The sequence below is a fragment of the Hypanus sabinus genome, chromosome 10, assembly GCF_030144855.1.
Source record: "Hypanus sabinus isolate sHypSab1 chromosome 10, sHypSab1.hap1, whole genome shotgun sequence".
NCBI lineage: Eukaryota > Metazoa > Chordata > Chondrichthyes > Myliobatiformes > Dasyatidae > Hypanus > Hypanus sabinus.
This window is the reverse complement of record NC_082715.1, coordinates 32,500,152-32,521,117: the sequence shown is the minus strand read 5'-3', so window position 1 is coordinate 32,521,117 and position 20,966 is coordinate 32,500,152. Positions and strand designations below refer to the sequence as shown.

Below are 20,966 nucleotides of genomic sequence, written 5' to 3'. Positions count from 1 at the left end.
TGCCAAGAATTCAGCAATTTTCCAAGTTAATTGAAGTATCCACTGGTGCATAACTGTTTGTCAGATAAAAAGCTATGATACGTTTCAAGATTAACAATGATCTGATTTATTCACAGAATTCAAACTTGATATTTTAATCCAATGTTGGTTGTAAAGAATCTATAATGGCATTTACAAACACTCGTTTTAATAAATCCTATTAAAAATGTAATGCAAAGAGGAAATTAAAATACTCAAGGCTGTTGACAGTGTTATTGCTTTACATTCTTTTAGTCAACTAATTCTGTATTAGAATCACAAATAAAAATTTCTGGAGTTTTATTTTTCTGATGGTGGGTAGTTGTCTTGCTCCCAATCCTCTGCCAGTGACCCTATTGCCCAGACTGGATAATGGCCAGGAAGGGAGTTATTATTGCTGTGCTCCAATCCCTTCTGGCCTAGCCTGGATTTCATTAAGTAATTTAGCAAACTGGAGGATCTAAACATCATTGAAGGTTACTGGATGGTTATGGTCCATCATTTTGGGTCCCACAATAGTAGTATTTGAGCATCTTCGATCTGTCCATAACAAAAGTCAGGCTTTCCCATTGGCTACCCATTTCAATGCGATCTCCCATTCCCATTCTGACATGTTGGTCTAAGGCTTCCTCTGTTGCCAAGATAAGGCCAAATTCAGCGTGCAGGAGCAACACCTCAAACTCCATCTGGGTAGCCTCCAGCCAGTCAGTACGAACATCGGTTTCTTTAACTTCCAGTAACTTCTCCCCTTCTCTTTGTTTATATTCCCATTCTAGCACCCCTCTTACCTTTTCTCTTCTCCTTACCTACCCACCGGCCAGCTGGTGGCACACTGGCATCAGCGCCGGACTCCGGAGTGAAGGCTCCTGAGTTCAAATCCAAGTTGGGCCAACCCTGGGCACGCTTCACATCTGTGCTGGGTTGAGTGCTGAGCTAGCCACTTGGCCTCATTGAAAATACAAGGGTTCAGTCAGGAACATTCATATCGTGACCCAGTTAATCCGAAAGGAGACCAATCCTGACACCGCGCGCCGGACAAGAATGGCTGACTGTCTGGTGCGACACGCTAAAGAAAACCTACCCACCACTCCTCTGGTATACCTTCTCCTTCCCTTTCTCCCATAGTTCACTGTCTTCTCCAATCAGATTCCTTCTTCTTTAGCCCTTTACCTTTTCCACCTATCACCTCCCAGCTTCTCCCTTCATCTCCCCTCCCCCACCCACTTATCTTCTTCTTTACCTGGCTTCACCTCTCACCCACCAGCTTGTACTCCCCTCCCCCTCTCAACTTCCTCCCTCTTCCTTTCCAATCCTGATGATGGGTCTTTGTCGAAAACATCAACTGTTTACTCCTGTCCATTGATGCTGCCTGACCCGCTGAGTTTCCCCCAGCATTGCTCTTCATTTTACAACTGTTTGCTTCTACTGAGAACCCTCCCAGCAATTCAGAAGGTAGCCCTTCAATCTGTATCCCGGCTGCTCTACTTAACCCATTTGAGTGGATCAGAAGGCCACACACAAATAGATTTAAATATTTCTTAAAGATAGGAGTGGTGGCAATCAGCATTTGGTTGCAAGTGAGAAATCAAAATCCAGTCAACAGGCAACACACAGTCTGCTGAATAACCAAACCCATTTTAGTAGGGCTGATGATTCTTTTTTAGGCCAAAAAAACTTGTTTATACATTTAATAGATAAAATGAATGTTTAACCTGGCGTTTCTCGAAATGTCCCCCCACCGCCTTCATGGATTAATGATTTATTAATACTTGGGACTGTCTACCCCGTGAGTGGCTCAGCTTCCTTTCACATGCTGTAGAACTGATTGCCCTCCCTGCTGCAGACAAGGAAAGCTGAGGGGGATACTTTGAAGTCAGAAGTGTGTGTGTGCTTTTAACTAACTATATAAAGTAATAAGGAAATCATATCAGCACATTTTCCTTTCACATATGGTAACATTATTCTGACTTTAAGACTTCAAAATAATTGTAGTAATCAAGAAGGACAACATTGTAAAATTAGTCAGTCCTTTTAAAGGAACTGGTAGAAATTTAGCTGCAATTTGACTTTGCTTTTTCTGCAAACAAAACCCAAGGCTTTCTGAGGTAATTAGCTCGGCCACTGCTGACAGGGAATGTATTTCATTTTCTCCCATTCGCTTTTCTCCACCATTAAAATCTCGACCTCCAGATCAGACAAGTGTGAAGTGGGCTTTTTGAACATCTTTCTGTGTCAGTATTACTCCTCAAATGACCAACAGAAGAAGAATTGCAGGGGTGGGTAGTCTCATTGAGACGTAAAATATTCAGAGGCCTAAGTAGAGTGGAATTGGAGAGGATGTTTCCTGTAGTGGGGAGCAGAGGGAACAGCCTCAGAATAGAGGGAGGTCCATTTCAAACAGAGATGAAAAAGAATTCCTTTAGCCAGAGGAAGGTGATTCGTTGTATTAATTGCCATGGATGGCTGTGATGGCTAAGCCATTGGCCATTTAAATGCAATTTAAAGCAGCATTTGACGGGCACGATTAGTAAGGTGTCAAAAATTATGAGGAGAAGGCAGGAGAATCAGGTTGAGAGGGACAATAGATCAGCCATGATGGAATGGTGGAGCAGAGCCAAAGGGCCAAATGACCCAATTCTACTCATATGTCTTATGGTCTAACAGAAAGGAAAGACAATGAACTTCAATAAAACTCTCCAATCCCTTGACATGTTGGAATGTCAAATTGATGAATGCCCAAACGCAAGTGTGGGAACTTACAAGTTAGAACAGCTTACTTATCATTTTACTAGGAAACCAGCCACTCGTTCCCTTTGAATTTGTTCCTTAAAATTGTCCTCAGCTCCTCCAAAATGTAAATGCAAAGAAATTTGAGTAAGCAAATATATTGATCTGAATAGAATCATTCTCTGATAGAATGCATTATTTTGGATCATTTGTAATTCCACCTCTGTAAGACATTCTCTAACATTGGGTTGTGCTCTGGGGGCATTTCAGATCAGTTTTGGCAAAATGAATAATTTATAACAGCAGTTTTGATTGGCCAGCCATATCGTTACGTTTTGAACTCTCTCACCTGCATACAGATGAAAAATTACATTATGTGCCTCCAGGAGACGATCTGGCTAGGTGAAAGACTATTGATTTGGAATGAAATACGAAGAAAACACTGTTGCTATTTTTAGGAGAAAGGTTTTGTTTTAATGTCTTTCTGTGTTTGAAATACAAGCAATTAGACCCTTTTAATTTTTTTAAAGCAGAATATGGATTGAAAGGGAAAGAGGATTTGTCATTATTATTTTGCTAATTTAAGGCATTGAACCACATCTAAGGGCTTTGGCTCATTAAAAATTTCATGGAAACAGTTCAATGAAAACGTTTCCATATGCCTTTCCGATTCATTCTATTCCCTCTGAAGGAGTCCCAACTCACGCACTCACTGGAAGCATTTCAGAGAATATATCTGAGAAACAGGTCCTGGGCAGTAATATACTGATCATGTGAGTGCTTGGTACAACTTGTGTGGGCTTCTTGAACACATGGCTCTTTGAAGAACGAATTTTAAAACGACTGCAAAAGTATTTTTTTAATATTGATGTATCTGCTAATCATTTTACAGTGTGACATAATAATCTTGATTAAAGTTTTCCTTACATGACTGATTTTACAGCATCTCAATAGAAGTACATCCTGTGAATTTTAAGTCAGCTGTCTGGCCCAGAACAATTTCAATACTAGTTATGCAAAGTCAGCTATCTTTCTGTGTATGTAACATCTTCAATGTAATGAGATGTTCCAAGGTACCTCATGGATAAAATAACCAAGCAAAATTATAAAAAATTAGACATATTGGCAGAAGTGACTCAGAGATAGGTCAAGGAGATGGCTTTTAGGGACATCTTAAATGGGGGAGTGGAGGTAATGTGCAGCATTCATATGGGGAATTGTAACATTAGTTACAATTGCAGTTAGTTTGTCACTTGTGGCAGAGTTCAGGGCACGGTATCCCAACCTCTTTATGCCATGGACCCCTAATGTTAACTGAGGGGTCCGTGGACACTAGGTTGGTGATGCACCATCAATAACGCTAGGAGACTGGAAGTGAACGATAGGCTTTTATTAACAGCGAGAAGGGGAGCCCGACCATGTCAAAGACTGAGGGAGGAGCAGTGCCCCAATCGCCTTTATACCGGGGTCTGTGGGAGGAGCCACAGGAGCCGTCAGCTGAGGGGCGTGTCCAGACAGGTGTACATAGTTTACCACAGTTGGGAAGCCCTGGTTTAGGGAAAGGTGTTAAGAATTCCAGGGCACCTCCCTTGGTCAACTTTGAAGTTCAATATTTGAGAGGAAATAAATCAATGGAAAGAGTACAGTCGGGAATTTGTGGCCTCTGTAGTTTTTTTCAGTCTGTTGCTGCCTCATTCCCTCCAGACACCAGTCACTTTCTCCAGCCTCAAGAATTCATAGGAACTGAAAGCTTGATTAAACATGAAAGGGTTAGTTATTGAAGCTTCTTTGAAATAATGTGGAAGCCAGCAGTATGGCGTATATTTGATGTTAAGTAGCTAGCTAAAACTACATTTTGGATAATTGAGAAGGCTGAGTTAAACCATCTTTGGATGTAAACTTGGACAAAATTCAGAGCTGTTATACATTGTAAAGAGAAATGGCAGTTTTTCTCAATAGTCCTTTTATCTTTGAAAAGAGCACAGTCCGTCCTATCCGCTGTGTTAGGGAAAGAACAGGCCAAAATTGATTTGTGCTGTTGGTAGTTTTGGCATGTTTAAAGTTATGGGGTGTGAAAGTTAAAATGAGGTAATAGCTCGATGGGCTGCTAAACACTTAAGTTCTCATATGACTACTTCTGGAGTTAACCCTGTTTGGAGAACTTTGGTGTTCATGCAGCCTTAGTGAATATTAAAACTGGTTCATGTTGCAGAGGACATGGCAGAAAAGCTCATATTAAGTGTCAGATAAGTTGTGAGGTGAAAGACAACATGCCTGACATGAGTCATTAACATATTTCTTCTCTCAAACACCCTTCCTGCTTCTGGTAATGCACACATGATACTGAAGTTCATTTCAGTAGTTGGTATGACTCCCTTCTTCGCCTAAAGTTAAAACTGTTGGCACCTAATCTCAGTGAAGGTTTGATTACAGGGCTGTGTGTAGGAGGGATGTTAGTAAGCATGACTGGTCACACCCCATACCCCCTAAGTGAAAGAATGCTGAGAATAGGCATACCAGACATACTGAAGGAAGAATTGCATTTCATACCTAAGATATCTACTGTTGTTTAGGCACAAAATAATACATGCTGATGCATTCCATCCAGTTTTATGTGCAAACTTCCTTTAAAACTGCTTCAGGAATGTGCTCCAGCAAATCACTTATATTATTACTGTATAAAAAGAACTGTACTCCATCCAGAAAAAATGTAGTTGAAAATAGTTCTAAGATGTTTACCAAACTTCTGTTTAACCAGAACTGTGGGCATCAAATACTGTTTATTTTGTTCCAGCAGATTCCCCTTAGAAAAGGTTTTGCTATATTGATACCTGATTCATCCCTCCTCCTCGAATGAAGTACACTGGTACTCTGTATGTTCCTTGTTGTGTCGCACTCCTCCCCAGTTGATTAGAGAAAGGTTCAGAAGTAGAATTAATATATCTGTGATTTCTACTTGATATTTCACTGGTTCAGAATCAACGTGCCTGCAATTTAATGAACAAGGTTGTAAATCTTTTACATTTATTTTGCATTTACCATAAAGAACAAAAGATAGATTTGTATACAAATATTGGATTATTTTTTAGCAGAGTGCAATGAGGAAGATGCTACTTCTTTAAAATAGATTTTTGTTGTTTTCAAAAGTCCAAATCACGAATGCCCTGGAATTTAATCAGACATATTCTCATTGAATTGCATATTACTGCTCAAGAATTTGAGCCTCATTCATTGTCAATACACAAAATCTGACCAGCATTGCGAATAATAATATTAGCTCCATAAATGGTAGTGGCATCAACAATAGCTTTGTGTGAGAAATATGAAATGTTTAATGATGATAAAATCTGTTACTCTTCTCCATTAAATATGAACTCACAACATTCATATCATTTATGATATATTTGCATAATAATTTAAAAATATGCAGATATAAAGCACACAAAAGATCAATTGAGGAAATTATAAATTCAATACAGGAAATTCAGGTCAGGTGACATCATAATTTGAAGTTTGTACTGTGTATAATCTTGATCTCAACCACAGATTAAGATTAATACCTTATTAGTTCATTATTTTGTCCATTCTAAGTCCTAACTTGTCACCAGCTATGTCATCCTACAGATATTCTGCAACAGCAAAACCATGCAGTTGTGAGCTCTGCACTGAAGATGAGGAAATTTGATTTAATCGTAAATTTATCAAATGATAATCCTCAGAATTGTGGTTGGTAATGTAAACATTTAAAAAATTCTTAACTTCTGACAAGGAGATTTTATTATTCAAATAAGTCCCATGACTAGCACGTTGCCATCAGTTCAATAAGTTGCACTTTATCCTTGGGGTGATAAGACAGAGTAGAATGTACAGAAATCAACTACAGGAGTACAGGAATGCAAACAATGCCAGTGTGACTATGTTAAATCTGGTAGTTATTAGGGAGAATTTTCACGAGTTCTTTTCTCTCAATGTCAGCAAAGTAAATGATACAATGAATTGAGAGCCAGGGTAGTGTCGCGGTTAGGGCAACGTTACTACATCCCAGGTCGTCAGAGTTCAGAGTTCAAATCCAACGCTGTCTGTAAGAAGTTTCTACTGTGACCACGTGGATTTCATCCAGTTTCCTCCCGCACTCCAAAGCTGTACCGGTTAGTGAGTTCAGTGTAAATAGGCCTATAATTAGGCTCGGGTTAAATTGGTGGGCTACTGGGCAGTGTAGCTCATTGGGCTGGAAAGACCTGTACTGTGCTGTATCTCTAAATCAATAAATTACAACAACACTGTGACACATGAACATGCTTCAGTAAAGTTTCTCATCAAGCTCGGTTGCCTCTTCATACGATTTGTAAGGTATGATATATCTCTTTTCTGTTATTTTTCTTTTACAGGTGCAACAGATCTTGGTCCCTTCTCAGATCCTCGGTCCTTTGGGCTTTCTTCGCTCACGGAAAGCCGTTTCTCCAATCCTCGAATGCACTATCCAGCCACCTTCACCTACACACCAACTCCAGTTACAACCGGCATGTCTCTAGGTATGTCTGCAGCCACACACTATCATACTTATTTGCCACCGCCTTATCCTGGCTCATCCCCAAACCAAAGTGGACACTTCCAAACCAGCAGTGCACCCTATCTCTACTATGGCACCTCATCTGGATCTTATCAATTCTCCATGGTGGCAGGGGGAGAACGCTCGCCCTCCAGAATGCTGCCACCTTGCACCAGCGCATCAACTGGCAGTACACTTCTCAATCCAAACCTGCCCAACCAAAATGAAGGCGTTGATGCTGATGGTAGTCACAGCAATTCTCCCACCGTGTTGACCTCCACTGGAAGGATTGATGAATCTGTTTGGAGACCATACTGACTCTTAGATTCAACAAGAAAACAGAACAACAGCTTTGAAAAGAACATAATTATTTAAACAGTGCCTAATGTACAGTTTTTAACTGGATAAAAACCTTATGATATGACTGCTTAGAGAAAGAACTAGTACAGACCTCAGGACATTGCTGTACTGTTCAACATATGCACATGACTTTGGCTATTTTAAGCCCCCCCCCCCCCACACCCCACCCAAACTGAATGAACTTAACATCTTGTCCAAATAGTGTACATGAAGAAGTCCTATTTGCACAGCAAAGGAAACATTCTTTGAGAAAGATGGGCCTTCCAAGAAGTGGCAGAGTGCAACTTGTAGTAATTATTGAAACGATGTTGTAAGTAGCGAAACAAAAAGGTAGCTGAAAAAAGGACTCTAAGCTTGAAGATGAAAAGTCCTGGAAAATACAACTGCCCACTTTAATGTTTCTTCTTTTGTAAGGAAAATTGGCTCACAATTAGAGTAGAAGTATATGAAAAGTAAATGTATGCATTTAGTTTAACTATGCATAAAGGGGCAGAATTTTTCTTTTTCTAATACATTTCTTGAGGAACACCCGTTAAATGCAAGTAGAGAGAAGTTGGTTTTATGATCTTTATGTAAGCATTTCTGTTTACTGAATGTTTACTACAGATTTCAAGATGACTTTCTGTTATCTTGAAATGGTTTTATACGTACCACAAAATTGCTTTTCAATTTCGAAGGAGGGTTCATCCCGTCTTACTTGGAGCAATTTTATTCCACTATATTGTTTCATTTGAATATTGTTTACTCATTAATTGAATGATTCCTTGATGTTGACATACAGACATTAATATGATAATGTCTACTTTGGCATCATTATGCTATAGTATCTGTAGTTGTCTGTGTACTTGAGGAAGAATGGCAATAGTTAATAATATCATAACATTCAAGCTCAAATGGCTTACTTTAATTAAATGGTATTTTCCTATGGAATTAGAATCATAAAATATTTTGATAATTAAATATCTGTGCATACTTAACAATGGAAGCTTGGGTGGAAATTGGGACATTCTTGGTAGTTCATGCCTGTAGCTTTGAGAGTACTTACTTATTTGTCACCTATTCCATTTCAGTCGATTTCCCTTAAAATCGACATACACTTAGAGGTACAGGAGTGGTCTTCTGCCGATATAGCCCATCCACTTCAATGTCCAACATATTGTGCATTCAGAGATACTCGCCTGCACATCACTGTTGTTAAGTGAGGTTATCCGAGTTATTCTCGTCTTCCTGTCAACTTAAACCAGTCTGGCCATTCTCCTGTCACCTCTCTTATCAACAAAGCATTTTCGCCCACAGAACTGCTGCTCACTGGATGTTTTTTGGTTTTCATACCAATCTCTGTAAAGTCTGGAGACTGTTGTGTGTGAAAACTCCAGATCAGCAGTTTCTGAGATACTCAAACCGTCCTGTCTGGCACTAACAATCACTTTATGGTCGCAATCACTTAGATCACATTTCTTCCCCATTCTGATGTTTGGTCTGAACAACAACTGAACTTCTTGACCATGTCTGCAGGCATTGAGTTGCTGCCACATGATTGAATGATTAGATAATTGCATTAATGAGCAGGTATACAGATTTACCTAAAGGTGGCAATTGAGTATAGTATATATATATATATATATATATACACACACACACACACACACATATATATATATATCTTGCGATAGAATGAAAAATTATTTGAGGAACAAACAGCGATATTGCATTGAAAAAGTATATATTGGTTAAAATATCCTCACAGAGCTTATGTTTGGAGGGTTTACTTAAAGGGATATCTACATGTTTGGGTATAATAGCTCTATTCCCAGTTACATATGCCTAACTCTTCTTATGAATATAAGAATGAAGCCTTCCATTGGTTGAGCTCGACCATGACTGTTGCATCCTAGCTGTCTACAGTCAGCCAATAGAATGCAACATCCAGGTTAACCCTGACTACAAGCCAGTACATAAGCCAGAGCAGCATGATATGGAGGGCAAGCACTTTCCTATGCAGAAGGCTCCCCTTCTCAGGAGAGACTGATACTGACTGGCACCAGTGGTATCGCAGGAGTTGCCAGTCAGCGTTGAACTCAACGTAGGACTGCCTTAGGTACTCCATCTCTGGATTTTTCCTCAGGGTTTACTACCAATGGATTTCCCCACGAGGCAGTGAAAGTTTGAGAGCAGAACTTTCCTTCCCCTAAATAAGCTGCCAACCATTGCTGATGAGTCCCATCTGCCCAAAGCAACTGGCTTTAAGGCAGCAGTAACCCACCTTTGCCCCTTCTCCTGTCAGCTGAAATAGTTCCTCCAGTCACATTTCGCTAAATCATACATGAAGGCCAGGAGCTGGACTCATTTGTCAGAGGCTATTTGAGATGCATGTTATGTAATTGATGGTGGGAGCTTATCCCACAAAGCCCCCTCGGCTATGTGTGTAAGAAAGTACTTTTGGCATTTGCTCTAAATTTAACTCACATTTTGCTGAGAAATCAATGTGCTAACAATGCAAATTATTGTAGTTTAATACTGAATTTACAGTCTCAATGCAGATGAAAGTTCGCGTTGAAATCATGACATTATTCCCTCTTAAATGCTTCTAAGGAATCATAATTCAAAGTACCTTCCATCAGGGAATTAAAACCGTATCTCACAGTTTAACGCCTACAGCTAAAAATACATGATTTTAGAGTCCTGATGAAGGGTTTTGGCCAATAGCATCAACTTTTGCCTTTCCATGGTTGCTACCTGGCCTGCTGAGTCCCTCCAGCATTTTGTGTGTGTTGCTTGGATTTCCAGCATCTGCTGATTTTCTCTTATTTGTGATTTTAGAGTCACTGTTTCTTTTAAACAATGAAAACATAAACAAAATGCAGAAAATACTGTTTATTTTCTTTTATCTTCCTCCTTGGTCCATGTTAGTGAAGGTGATTCAATGCTCTTTTTAGAAAGAGTGATAAAACATAGAGAATAATGTTGTTTTATACACTCCATATAAAATTGCATATACAGTATTAAGGCATAATTTTTAATGAGTAAGTTAAATATATGTGACTCATAGAGACATACAGCACAGAAACAAGCCTTTCAGCCCATCTGGTCCATGTCAACCCATTTAATCTGCCTACACCCATCGACCTGCACTGGACCAGAGCCCTCCATATCCCTACCATTCATGTACCTGTCCAAACTTCTCTTAAGTGTTGCAATCAAGCTCACAGCCACTTATGTTGGCAGCTCATTCCACATGGTCACAAAATTCTGACTGAAAAAATTTCCCCTCATGTCCCCCTTAAACTTCTCACCTTTCACCCTTAACCCATGACCTTTGGTTGTACTCCCACCCAACCTCAATGGAAACAATATGCTTGCATTTACCATATCTATTCCCTTCATAATTATTTTATAGGCCTCTGTCAAATCTCCTCTCAATCTTCTGCATTCGAATGAATACAGTCCTAACCTATTCAATCTTCCCTATAACTCAGGTCCCCCAGACTTTGCAACATCCTTGTAAATTTTCTCTGTACTCTTTCAACCTTGTTTTCATCTTTTCTGTAGGGTAGGTGACCAAAACTGCGCACAATACTCCAAATTAGGCCTCACCAATGTCTTACACAACTTCAAATTAACATCCCATCTCCAGTACTCAGTACTATGATTTGAAAGCTTTCTTTACAACCCTATCTACCTGTGATGCCACTTTTAACAAATTATGGACCTGTATTCTCAGAACCCTTTGCTGTACTACACTCCTCAGTGTCCCACCAGAGCCTAACTCCTCGGGCTCTGGTAACAATGAGAAAGAAAAACCTACAAATAAAAATGAATAAATGATTCGAGTTAAAAAATATGGCGGGCCCTAGATATCAGAAGTAATGGAATAGTGGCTAACATTCTAACAAAGAATATTTTGTTATTTGTTACCTGGTTATTTTGACAGAGGGGCTACCCTTGAGGTAATCTAGTTTTCAGACTCAGAAGCATTGTCCAGATGCACAGAAACTAACTTCAGACCATCCGTTATTATTATTGAAGTGTAGTTAACACTTAAATGTCTGCTTTAATTCATACTGTTACAGCTACCTTAAAACTTATTAATGATACAACTTTAAGCAAAACTAAGTTTATTTTCAAGCACTACTAGAAATTACACAACATAGTCATTGTGATTCACAAGCGCTTCAGAAGTGCTTCATTGGTCATAAAGCACAAGGGGTACCCTGAGGCCTGAATGTTATTTCTTTTATTATCATGCTGAGGAGAGACTTAAGTTGATTCACTTCTTTTAACGCAACTGCTTTGTGTATGGGGAATCTACCATATATTAAAGTAACCCAGGTACTTGATATATTAAAATTGCCATACCTATAAATCTTAAAAAGATTACACATGGAAATGTGTACTCTGTCTTTGTAACTTATAAAGCACAAAATACAAGAGGTACATTAATGCAATATCTTATCCTAATGCTTCCTTAGTTTCAAATGCTTTGTTCTATTCTGAGACCATTTTATGTATTAAATAAATGTCAAATATTTTTCAATATTTAGAGATAGCAAGCTTTTTTTTACTGTAACATTTTCTTGTGTGAAGCATGCTTTTGTGGACCCAAGGTTCTATTTACATTAAATCTGGACAACTTTATTGATATTATTTATTGCAAGTGGTAGCTTGAAGCAAACCACCAGTCTACATTTATATATCTGTACAGGTAATGAGTTCGATAGTTTTCAGCAGCATTTCTAAAAGCAGGTGTCAGGTTACACAACTCAAGGTTGAACAATCAAATCCTACTGCCAGTGCAAGCTGTTACCTATTTAATAAAAGGTACTTTATTTGTTTAATGTAATTTTTATTGCTGAGGTGGATTTTCAAAGATTTATATATGTGTTTTTATATAAAGTGATTTTTTAAATAACATTCTTTGTTAGGATGTGATATTGTAGGGCTGCTGGCAGCAATTTTGGAACAAAATTTAAGGTTTTGTACAGTCAAAAGCACATCCAACTAGATCCAGTATCCACCAGACTTATGCAATAATTACTATACATTTTGGGCATCATGCAAAATGTATACATCATTTTTTTCAATAGTAGCAGATTTTCCACTGCAGATGTGAACATGTTTTTTGGGGTTTCTGATAAGTTCGTTCTCAATGGTACCAACTTTTAACTTGGACTATCAGAGAATCAGAGAACTGTAATATGCAGAGGGACACACAAATTAACCTTGTTCTCGAGCCTCAGTCAGTTGTCTTGTAGGCTACAGTATATCAAACGTTTATGAAGATTCCTTCTATGCTCAGTGAGAGTTTCTGCCTCGCGATCCTTTCAGGCACTGTAACTGGGACCTTCATAATAACAATTAAAAGAGCTTTCCTCAAATCCTCTCTTAACTTTTTGTCATTTGCCATATATCTATACCCCAGTTTATTAAGGGGTTATGCGATACCTGAGATGATTTAAAGATACATTTGTTAATTGACATTATCAGATTGCCAAGTACTTGATCTGTTTATGTGGTGGTATTAGATAATTCAAGGTATTATAGAACAGCAAATAAACAAAATGAAGAGAGTTTCAAATCACACCATTTGGAACATGCAATTACAACTAATATTCCAAAATTGAAATGTTACATTTAGATCCAAAATTGCAAAAATGATATTTTTTTTACTGAGCATAAGTTTTGGCAATAGTACTGAATATTAGAGTACTAATCTCTCCATTTTTCTTTTTCTGTTGATGATGACAAATAATTACATAATTTGAAACAATATTTTACCATTTCATTAGTGTTTCAATGAAGGCCTAGCAGGGCAGATCAAAACACCAGATTAAAGTATATCTGGTTTTGTGTTGGTGAATAGATGAATCCGAGTTCCTCTAGATACCAGAATTGGATAGCTGTTGTTATGGTGGCAAAATCATTGAGTCTAGCTGTAAACTGAAAGATTTACTGAGTATAGCAATTTACACCAATAGGTTTAACTGTGTCAAAAAAAAGTTGAGCTTTTTTTCTATTTGACAATTGCACCATTAATGTAACTGGCCAGACCTGTTGGCAAAAATAGTCTCTGGTTAAAAATTGCATGTTTATTTGCTTCCAGTGAAAGCCATGTTAAAATTGGTTAAAATAATTGCTGAATGCTATGAGAACAATATTCTTCAAGATTCAGCACATTGAAAGGCACATGGAAGTTTTAACAAAAGTGATTGGAAAGGGAACAAGGTGAAGCTTGTCCAACTCTGATTTAGTTACGTTATCTCTGACCCTAGAATCTCTGTAGAACACAAAAAGGTATTTTTTTTTTAAAAGCAGTTTTTCACACAGTTCATATTTAGTATTCTCATGGTTTGTGATGTGAGACACAAAATGGAAATCCGAGCTTCCTAATGCAACTACCAGACAGATAGTTGAGCTCTACAAAGAAAAGCTCTATGAGCACACATTTTGATCTGTTCATATTTTTGTTTATGTAAAACAGACAACATTCTGCAATTTTGTTTTCGATGGTATACTTGCACTTCGGCCTTTTAAGTTTTTTTTTACTTTTTATATAAATACAAGCTTTTTTATTGCTGTTAGTTAATAATTGCTTTGCACTGAGTATACTGTACAAATGTATTGTGTTTCCAAGCCATTGCCATCATTGATTATGAATCACTTTGCTACATCTTAAAAGGGAATAATGCTAAGGTAGTGGTTTATGTAACACAAAACCCACAAGATATTTTACCTGGCATTTTGTCATGATTGTAACATTGATTTAAGTTTGAATTTCATTTTCAATAAAATGGCATTTTCTATTAATTCTGTATTAATGTTTGTGACCACTTGAAGATAATGCAAAGAAAATGTGACCATGGTTTAGAGCCATGAGATTCATACTTGCAGTTGTTCGTCTAGGTCCGCTGTTCCCAACCTTTTCATGCCATGGACCAATGTCATTCAGTAAGAGGTCCACAGACTTCAGGTTGGGAATACCTGATCTAGCTAAGTATCTCTACTGTAACCCCTGAAACTATTACTTGGAATGTTTGGACAGGAAATTCAGCACCATGACGAGTGATTTTTTTTGACTACTATTGCTATCATATCTGTTGTACTTGAACTGCCAAACACTTCTAGCATGTGTTTTATTTCATATATCCAACATCTACTGTATTTTGCTTTAATGTCATTGGGGCCTGAGATGCTGCACTCAGCTTAATGCTGCTTTACCATTAAGGACAGTAACTCCTATCACATCTGCAAGTTAGCTCTTGTATTCTAGATTTGGAGCAAGGCTATGAAGCAGCCCAGTATTGAATTGTCCTAGTAAAACCCGAACTGAGAACTAATTTTCCATACGATTCCATGACTCTTTGAGTAAGTTGTAAGTCACAAGAGCAGAATAAGGCAATTCAGGCCATCGTTCCTGCTCTGCCATTTGATCGTGGCTTATTGACCTTTTTCGCTCAACCCCATTCTCCTGCTTTCTCCCGTAATCATTGATGTCCTTACCAATTTCAACCACGTTTCAAACTCCACTTTAATATACCCAATAGCAGGATATGTACCCCTTGTGGCTCCACTGCTGAATCCAAGCAGGACCAGGGACGGGATGAGATTGAGTAAGTTCATCTATTTGGCCAGGCTCATTCTACTATTGTTGTATCAGGTCCTTACTGAAGGGAGAGCACTGAAAAAAAATTTGATAAGATATCAATACCACCTACAAAACAAAATCTCCACACCCCTGGTATAACTAACATACAGCAAATGCAAACAGCATGAAAGAATCTAGCATAAGAATTCCATTGCCCAACAATGCCCCTTGTGCAAAGGGGGTCTTGCTTAACGTAGAGGAGGTCTCCCTTAAAGTTTTACAGCTGCAGACCTACAATATCCAATTTCCTAACCAACTCCTGCCCAGAAATACTATATGCCGCAATTCCTTGGCAATTTAGGACACTGACAGTCTACTAAAGGAATATCGTATTAAACTTTTGTTGAAATTTTTCTATTTCAAAATCTCCATCCTCTTGGTTTCCTGTTCTATTTCATACATGATCAGTCTTAAAGCCAGATTTTCGACGTATGTTAATGTCCCTAATATCACAAAATATCATCATCATCATTATCTGTGTGATGTAACTGACCATGGTCTTTTGACCATGAATGCTCTTGGCAGATTTTTCTACAGAAGTGTTTGCATTACCTTCTTCCCGACAGTGTCTTTACAAGATGGGTGACCCTAATCATTATCAACACTCTTCAGAGATTGTGTGGGTGGTGTGAGTGGTCACATAACCAGGACTTGTGATAGGCACCCAGCTGGTCGTATGACCCACAGTTTCACATGACACTGATTGGGCAGCTAAATAAGTGTTACAGCTTGCCCAGCGGTGACCTGCAGGTTAGTGGAGAGAAGGAGCACCCTATACCACCTTTGGTAGAGATGTATCTCCACCCCACCACTCATAAACACAAAGCCTATTTTTGAAACAGGCAGTTGAAAGGAAACTCTGAGGAAGCAGTGCTTTGCACCACTTTCAAGTGGAATGTTACCTTTCTCACATTGCACAAATATTTTCTTTGACTTAACTTTGGCTTATATGATGAAATAATTTTTTTCATAAAATTTTATGTAAAACTTGGCGAGAAGTCTCAAATTCTCTACTTGTTAAAACTATTCTATTTCGTGACACTGAGAGACCACTATCTTGTTCCGGTCAGTATTTTACCCCAATTTATATGTTATCTATGTGATTTACAGCTCCATTTATTCATAGATATGTGGAATTGCCGGATTGTGACGCTGTTTTTAGAAGCGTATGTCAGCCCCTTAAATTTAAACAGCAATTTCTTCCCATTTCCAATGCTTCTACTAAATGGACAGCTGCTTTTAACAATGTATGGCAATGATTTGGACTATGGTATTAATGGATTTGTGGCTAAATTTGCTGATGATACAAAGATATCATCTTTGGTGGAGGGTGAGGGACTGGTAGTGTTGAGGAAATTGCAGAGAGACTTAGATAGTTTAGGGGAATGGGCAAAGAAGTGGCAAATGAAATACAATGTTGGAAAGTGTATGGTCATGCACTTTGGTGGAAGAAATAAACCGGCAGATTATTATTTAGATGAGGAGAGAATTCAAAATGCAGAGATGCAAAGAGACTTGGGAGTCCTTGTGCAGGATACCCTAAAGGTTAACTTCCAGGTTGAGTTGGTTGTGAAGAAGGCTGATGCAATGTTGGCATTCATTTGTCGAGGTATAGAATATAAGAGCGGGGATGTGATGTTGAGACTCTATAAGGCACTCGTGAGACCACACTTGGAGTATTGTGTGCGGTTTTGGGCTCCTTATTTTAGGATGGATATACTGACATGGGAGAGGGTTCAGAGAAGATTCACGAGAATGATTCCAGGGACATCTGGCACCTCTTGGATTGTATTTCCTGGAGTTCAGGAGAATGGGGGGGGGGGATCTCATAGAAACATTTTAAATATTAAAAGGCCTGAACAGATTAGATATGGCAGAGTTATTTCCCATGGTAGGGGGTTCTAGGACAAGAGGGTATGACTTCTGGATTGAAGGACGTCCATTTAGAACTGAGATGCAAAGGAATTACTTAAGTCAGAGGGTAGTAAATCTGTAGAACTTGTTGTAATGAGCAGCTGTGGAGGCCAAGTCATTTGGTTTATTTAAGACAGAGATAGATAGGTTCTTGATTAGCCAGGGCATCAAAGGATATGGGATGAAGGCAGGGGAGTGGAGATGACTGGAAAAATTGGATCAGTCCATGATTGAATGGTGGAGCAGACTCGATGGGCCGAATGGCTTACTTCTGCTCCAATATCTTATGGTCTTAAATGGTAATGTTCAAAGAAAATAAAAAATACACATTTTTCATCATGGCCATATGTTCGCACATGGCAGTGTCCAGGGTACAACTCTTCAACTCATGGAGAGGCCTGAGCAACACACATGGGTCTGCAACTCTCATTCCTCAGAATTTCCTGCAGCATAACATTGTGGAAAATTTAGAATTTAACCAAGAGGTCCATATTTCAAAATCTTTTTCAGAAAGTTGAAGAAGCATGTTGCATCTAATTGCTCCAATCTAACCTGCTGTCAGCACATGTTCCTTTCCCCTCACCTCCTTGCTAGTCACACAGCCACACCTGTCTATCCCAGCATTCAGGGAGGCCTCTGCACCATGATACTTCCAGATCAATTTATCAACACAAGGGATTCTATAGATGCTGGAAATCCAGGCAGCATACACCAAATATTGGAAGAAATCAGGCAGCGTCCATGAAGAGGAAGAGGAATCCTGGCATCGTATTCGTGAATCTTCTTTGAATCCTCTCCAGTTTCAGCACATCCTTTTGAAGATAAGGGTCTCAAATTTTCTCACAATACTCCAAATGCAGCCTCATAAGTGCTTTATAAAGTCTCAACATTACATTCTTGCTTTTATATTTCAGTCCTCTTGAAATGAATGCTAACATTGCATTTGCCTTCCTCACCACAGACTCAACCTACAAATTAACCTTCAGGGAATCCTGCACAAGGACTCACAGGTCCCCTTATGCATCAGCTTTTTTTTTGTATTTTCTCTCCATTAAGAAACAGTCAACCCTTTCATTTCTTCTACCGAAGTGCATGACCTTACACTTCCCGACACTGTATTCCATCTGTTATTTCATTGCCTGTTCTAACCTGTCTGTCCTTCTGTAGCCTCTCTACTTCCTTAAAACTACAGTGCATATAAGAAGTATTCAACCCACCCTTGGAAGTTTTCATGTTCTATTGTTTTGCAGCAATGAATCACAGTAGATTTAATTTGGCTTTTTTGACACTGATCAACAGAAAAAAAGACTCTTTTATATCAAAGTGAAAACAGATCTCTACAAAGTGATCTATGTTAATTACAAATATAAAACACAAAACAATTGATTGCTTAAGTATTCACCCCTTTAGTATGAAACACCAAATCATCACTGCAGCAGGCAATTGGTTTTAGAAGTCACATGATTAGTTAAATGGAGATCTGTTTTTGAAGACCTATGTGCAGGCAAGGTGTTTCAATTGATTACAGTAAAAATGCACCTGTATCTGAAAGGTCCAACTACTGCTGAGTCAGTATCCTGACAAAAACTACACCATGAAGACAAAAGAACACTCCAAGGAACTCTGTGAAAAGATTATTGAAAAGCACAAGTCAGGAGATGGATACAAGAAAATTTTCAAGAAATTGAATATCCTTTGTGCACAGTTAAGTCAATCATCAAGAAATGGAAAGAATATGGTACAGCTGTAAATCAGCCTAGTGCAGGCCGCCCTCAAAAATTGAGTGACCGTGCATGAAGTGGACTAGTGAGTGAGGCCAATGAGAGACCTAATACAACTCTGGAGGAGTTACAAGCTTCAGTGGCTGAGATGGGAGACACTGCGCATACAACAATGGTTGCCCGGGTGCTTCACCAGTTACAGCTTTATGGGAAAGTGGCAAAGAGAAAGCCACTGCTGAAAAAAACTCACATGAAATCTCAGCAACAGTTTGCAAGAAGGCATGTGGGAGACTCTGAAGTCAGGTACAATAAGGTTCTATGGTTTGATGAAACCAAAATTGGGCTTTTTGGCCATCAGACTAAACACTATGTTTGAGGTAAGATATCAAAATCGCACCATGCCTACCATGAAGCATGGTGGTGGCTGAATCATGCTGTGGGGATGTTTTGCTGCAGCACGCCCTGGAGGGCTTGTGAACCTGATACAGTCTGCAAGAGAACTGCGACTTGGGAGAAGATTTGTTTTCCAGCAAGACAATGACCCTAAGCGTAAAACCAAAGCCACACAGGAATGGCTTAAGAACAACAAAGTTAATGTCCTGGAGTGGCCAAGTCACAGTCCAGTCCTCAATCCAACTGAGACTTTCTGGCTGGACTTGAAAAAGGCTGTTTACATCTATTCAATCCGACAGAGCTGGAGTAGCTTTATACAGAAGAATGGGGAAAAATTGCAGCATCCAGATGTGCAAAGCTGATAGAGTCCTATCCACACAGACTCAAAGCTATAATTATATATATATATATATAAACATAGAAACATGGAGGGCCTACAGCATGATACAGGCCTTTTGGCTCACAATGCTGTGCCGAACATGTACTTACTTTAGAAATTACCTAGGGTTACGTATGGCCCTCTATGTTTCTAAGCTCCATGTACCTGTCCAAAGGTCTCCTAAAGGACCCTATTGTATCCGTTCCACCAGCGTCACTGGCAGCCCATTCCACGCAACTCACCACTCTCTGAGTAAAATACTTACCCCTGGTATCTCCTTGTACCTACTCTCCAGCACCTTAAAATTGTGCCCTCTCATGTTAACCATTTCAGCCCTTGGAAAGCCTTTCACTATCCACACAATCAATGCCTCTCATTATCTTATACACCTCTATCAGGTCATCTCTCATCCTCTGTCACTCCAAGGAGAAAAGGCCGACTTCATTCAACCTGTTTTCATAAGGCATGCTCCCCAATCCAGGCAAAATCCTGGTAAATCTCCTCTGCACCGTTCCTATGGCTTCCGCTTCCACATCCTTCCTATAGTGAGGCGACCAGAACTGAGCGCAGTACTCCAAGGGGAGTCTGACCAGGGTCCTATATAGCTGTAACATTACCTCTCTGCTCTTGAACTCAGTCCCATGGTTGATGAAGGCCAATACACCGTATGCCTTCTTAACCACACAGTCAACCTGTGCAGCAGCTTTGAGTGTCCTATGGACTCAGACCCCAAGACCCCTCTGATCCTCCACACTGCCAAGAGTCTTACCATTAATACTATATTCTGCCATCATATTTGACCTACCAAAATGAACCACTTCACACTTATCTGGGTTGAACTCTATCTGCCACTTCTCAGCCAAGTTTTGCATCCTATCAGTGTCCCGTTGTACCCTCTGACAGCCCTCCACACTATCCATGACACCTCCAACCTTTGTGTCATCAGCAAATTTACTAACTCATCCCTCCACTTCCTCATCCAAGTCATTTATAAAAATCATGAAGAGAAGAGGTCCCAGAACAGATTCCTGATGCACACCACTGGTCACCAACCTCTCTACAGAATATGACCCATCTACAACCACTCTTTGCCTCTGTGAGGAAACCATTTCTGGATCCACAAAGTAATGCCCCCTTGGATCCCATGCCTCCTTACTTTCTCAATAAGCCTTGCATGGGGTTGCTTATCAAATGCCTTGCTGAAATCCATATACACTACATCTACTGCTCTTCCTTCATCAATGTGTTTAGTCACATCCTCAA

General features: G+C 39.2%; 1 protein-coding gene across 2 annotated transcripts in view; it reads left to right on the top strand.

The window, feature by feature from the left end:
* runx2a (RUNX family transcription factor 2a) overlaps positions 1 to 14,452 on the top strand; it is a 174,051-nt gene extending 159,599 nt beyond the window's left edge. For both annotated transcript variants that reach the window (XM_059981625.1, XM_059981626.1), the window contains one exon: positions 7,134 to 14,452. In XM_059981625.1, coding sequence (XP_059837608.1) covers positions 7,134 to 7,612 — 479 coding nt within the window. In that variant the 3' untranslated portion in view covers positions 7,613 to 14,452. The remainder of the gene's footprint in view (positions 1 to 7,133) is intronic.
* Positions 14,453 to 20,966: the final 6,514 nt, after the last annotated feature.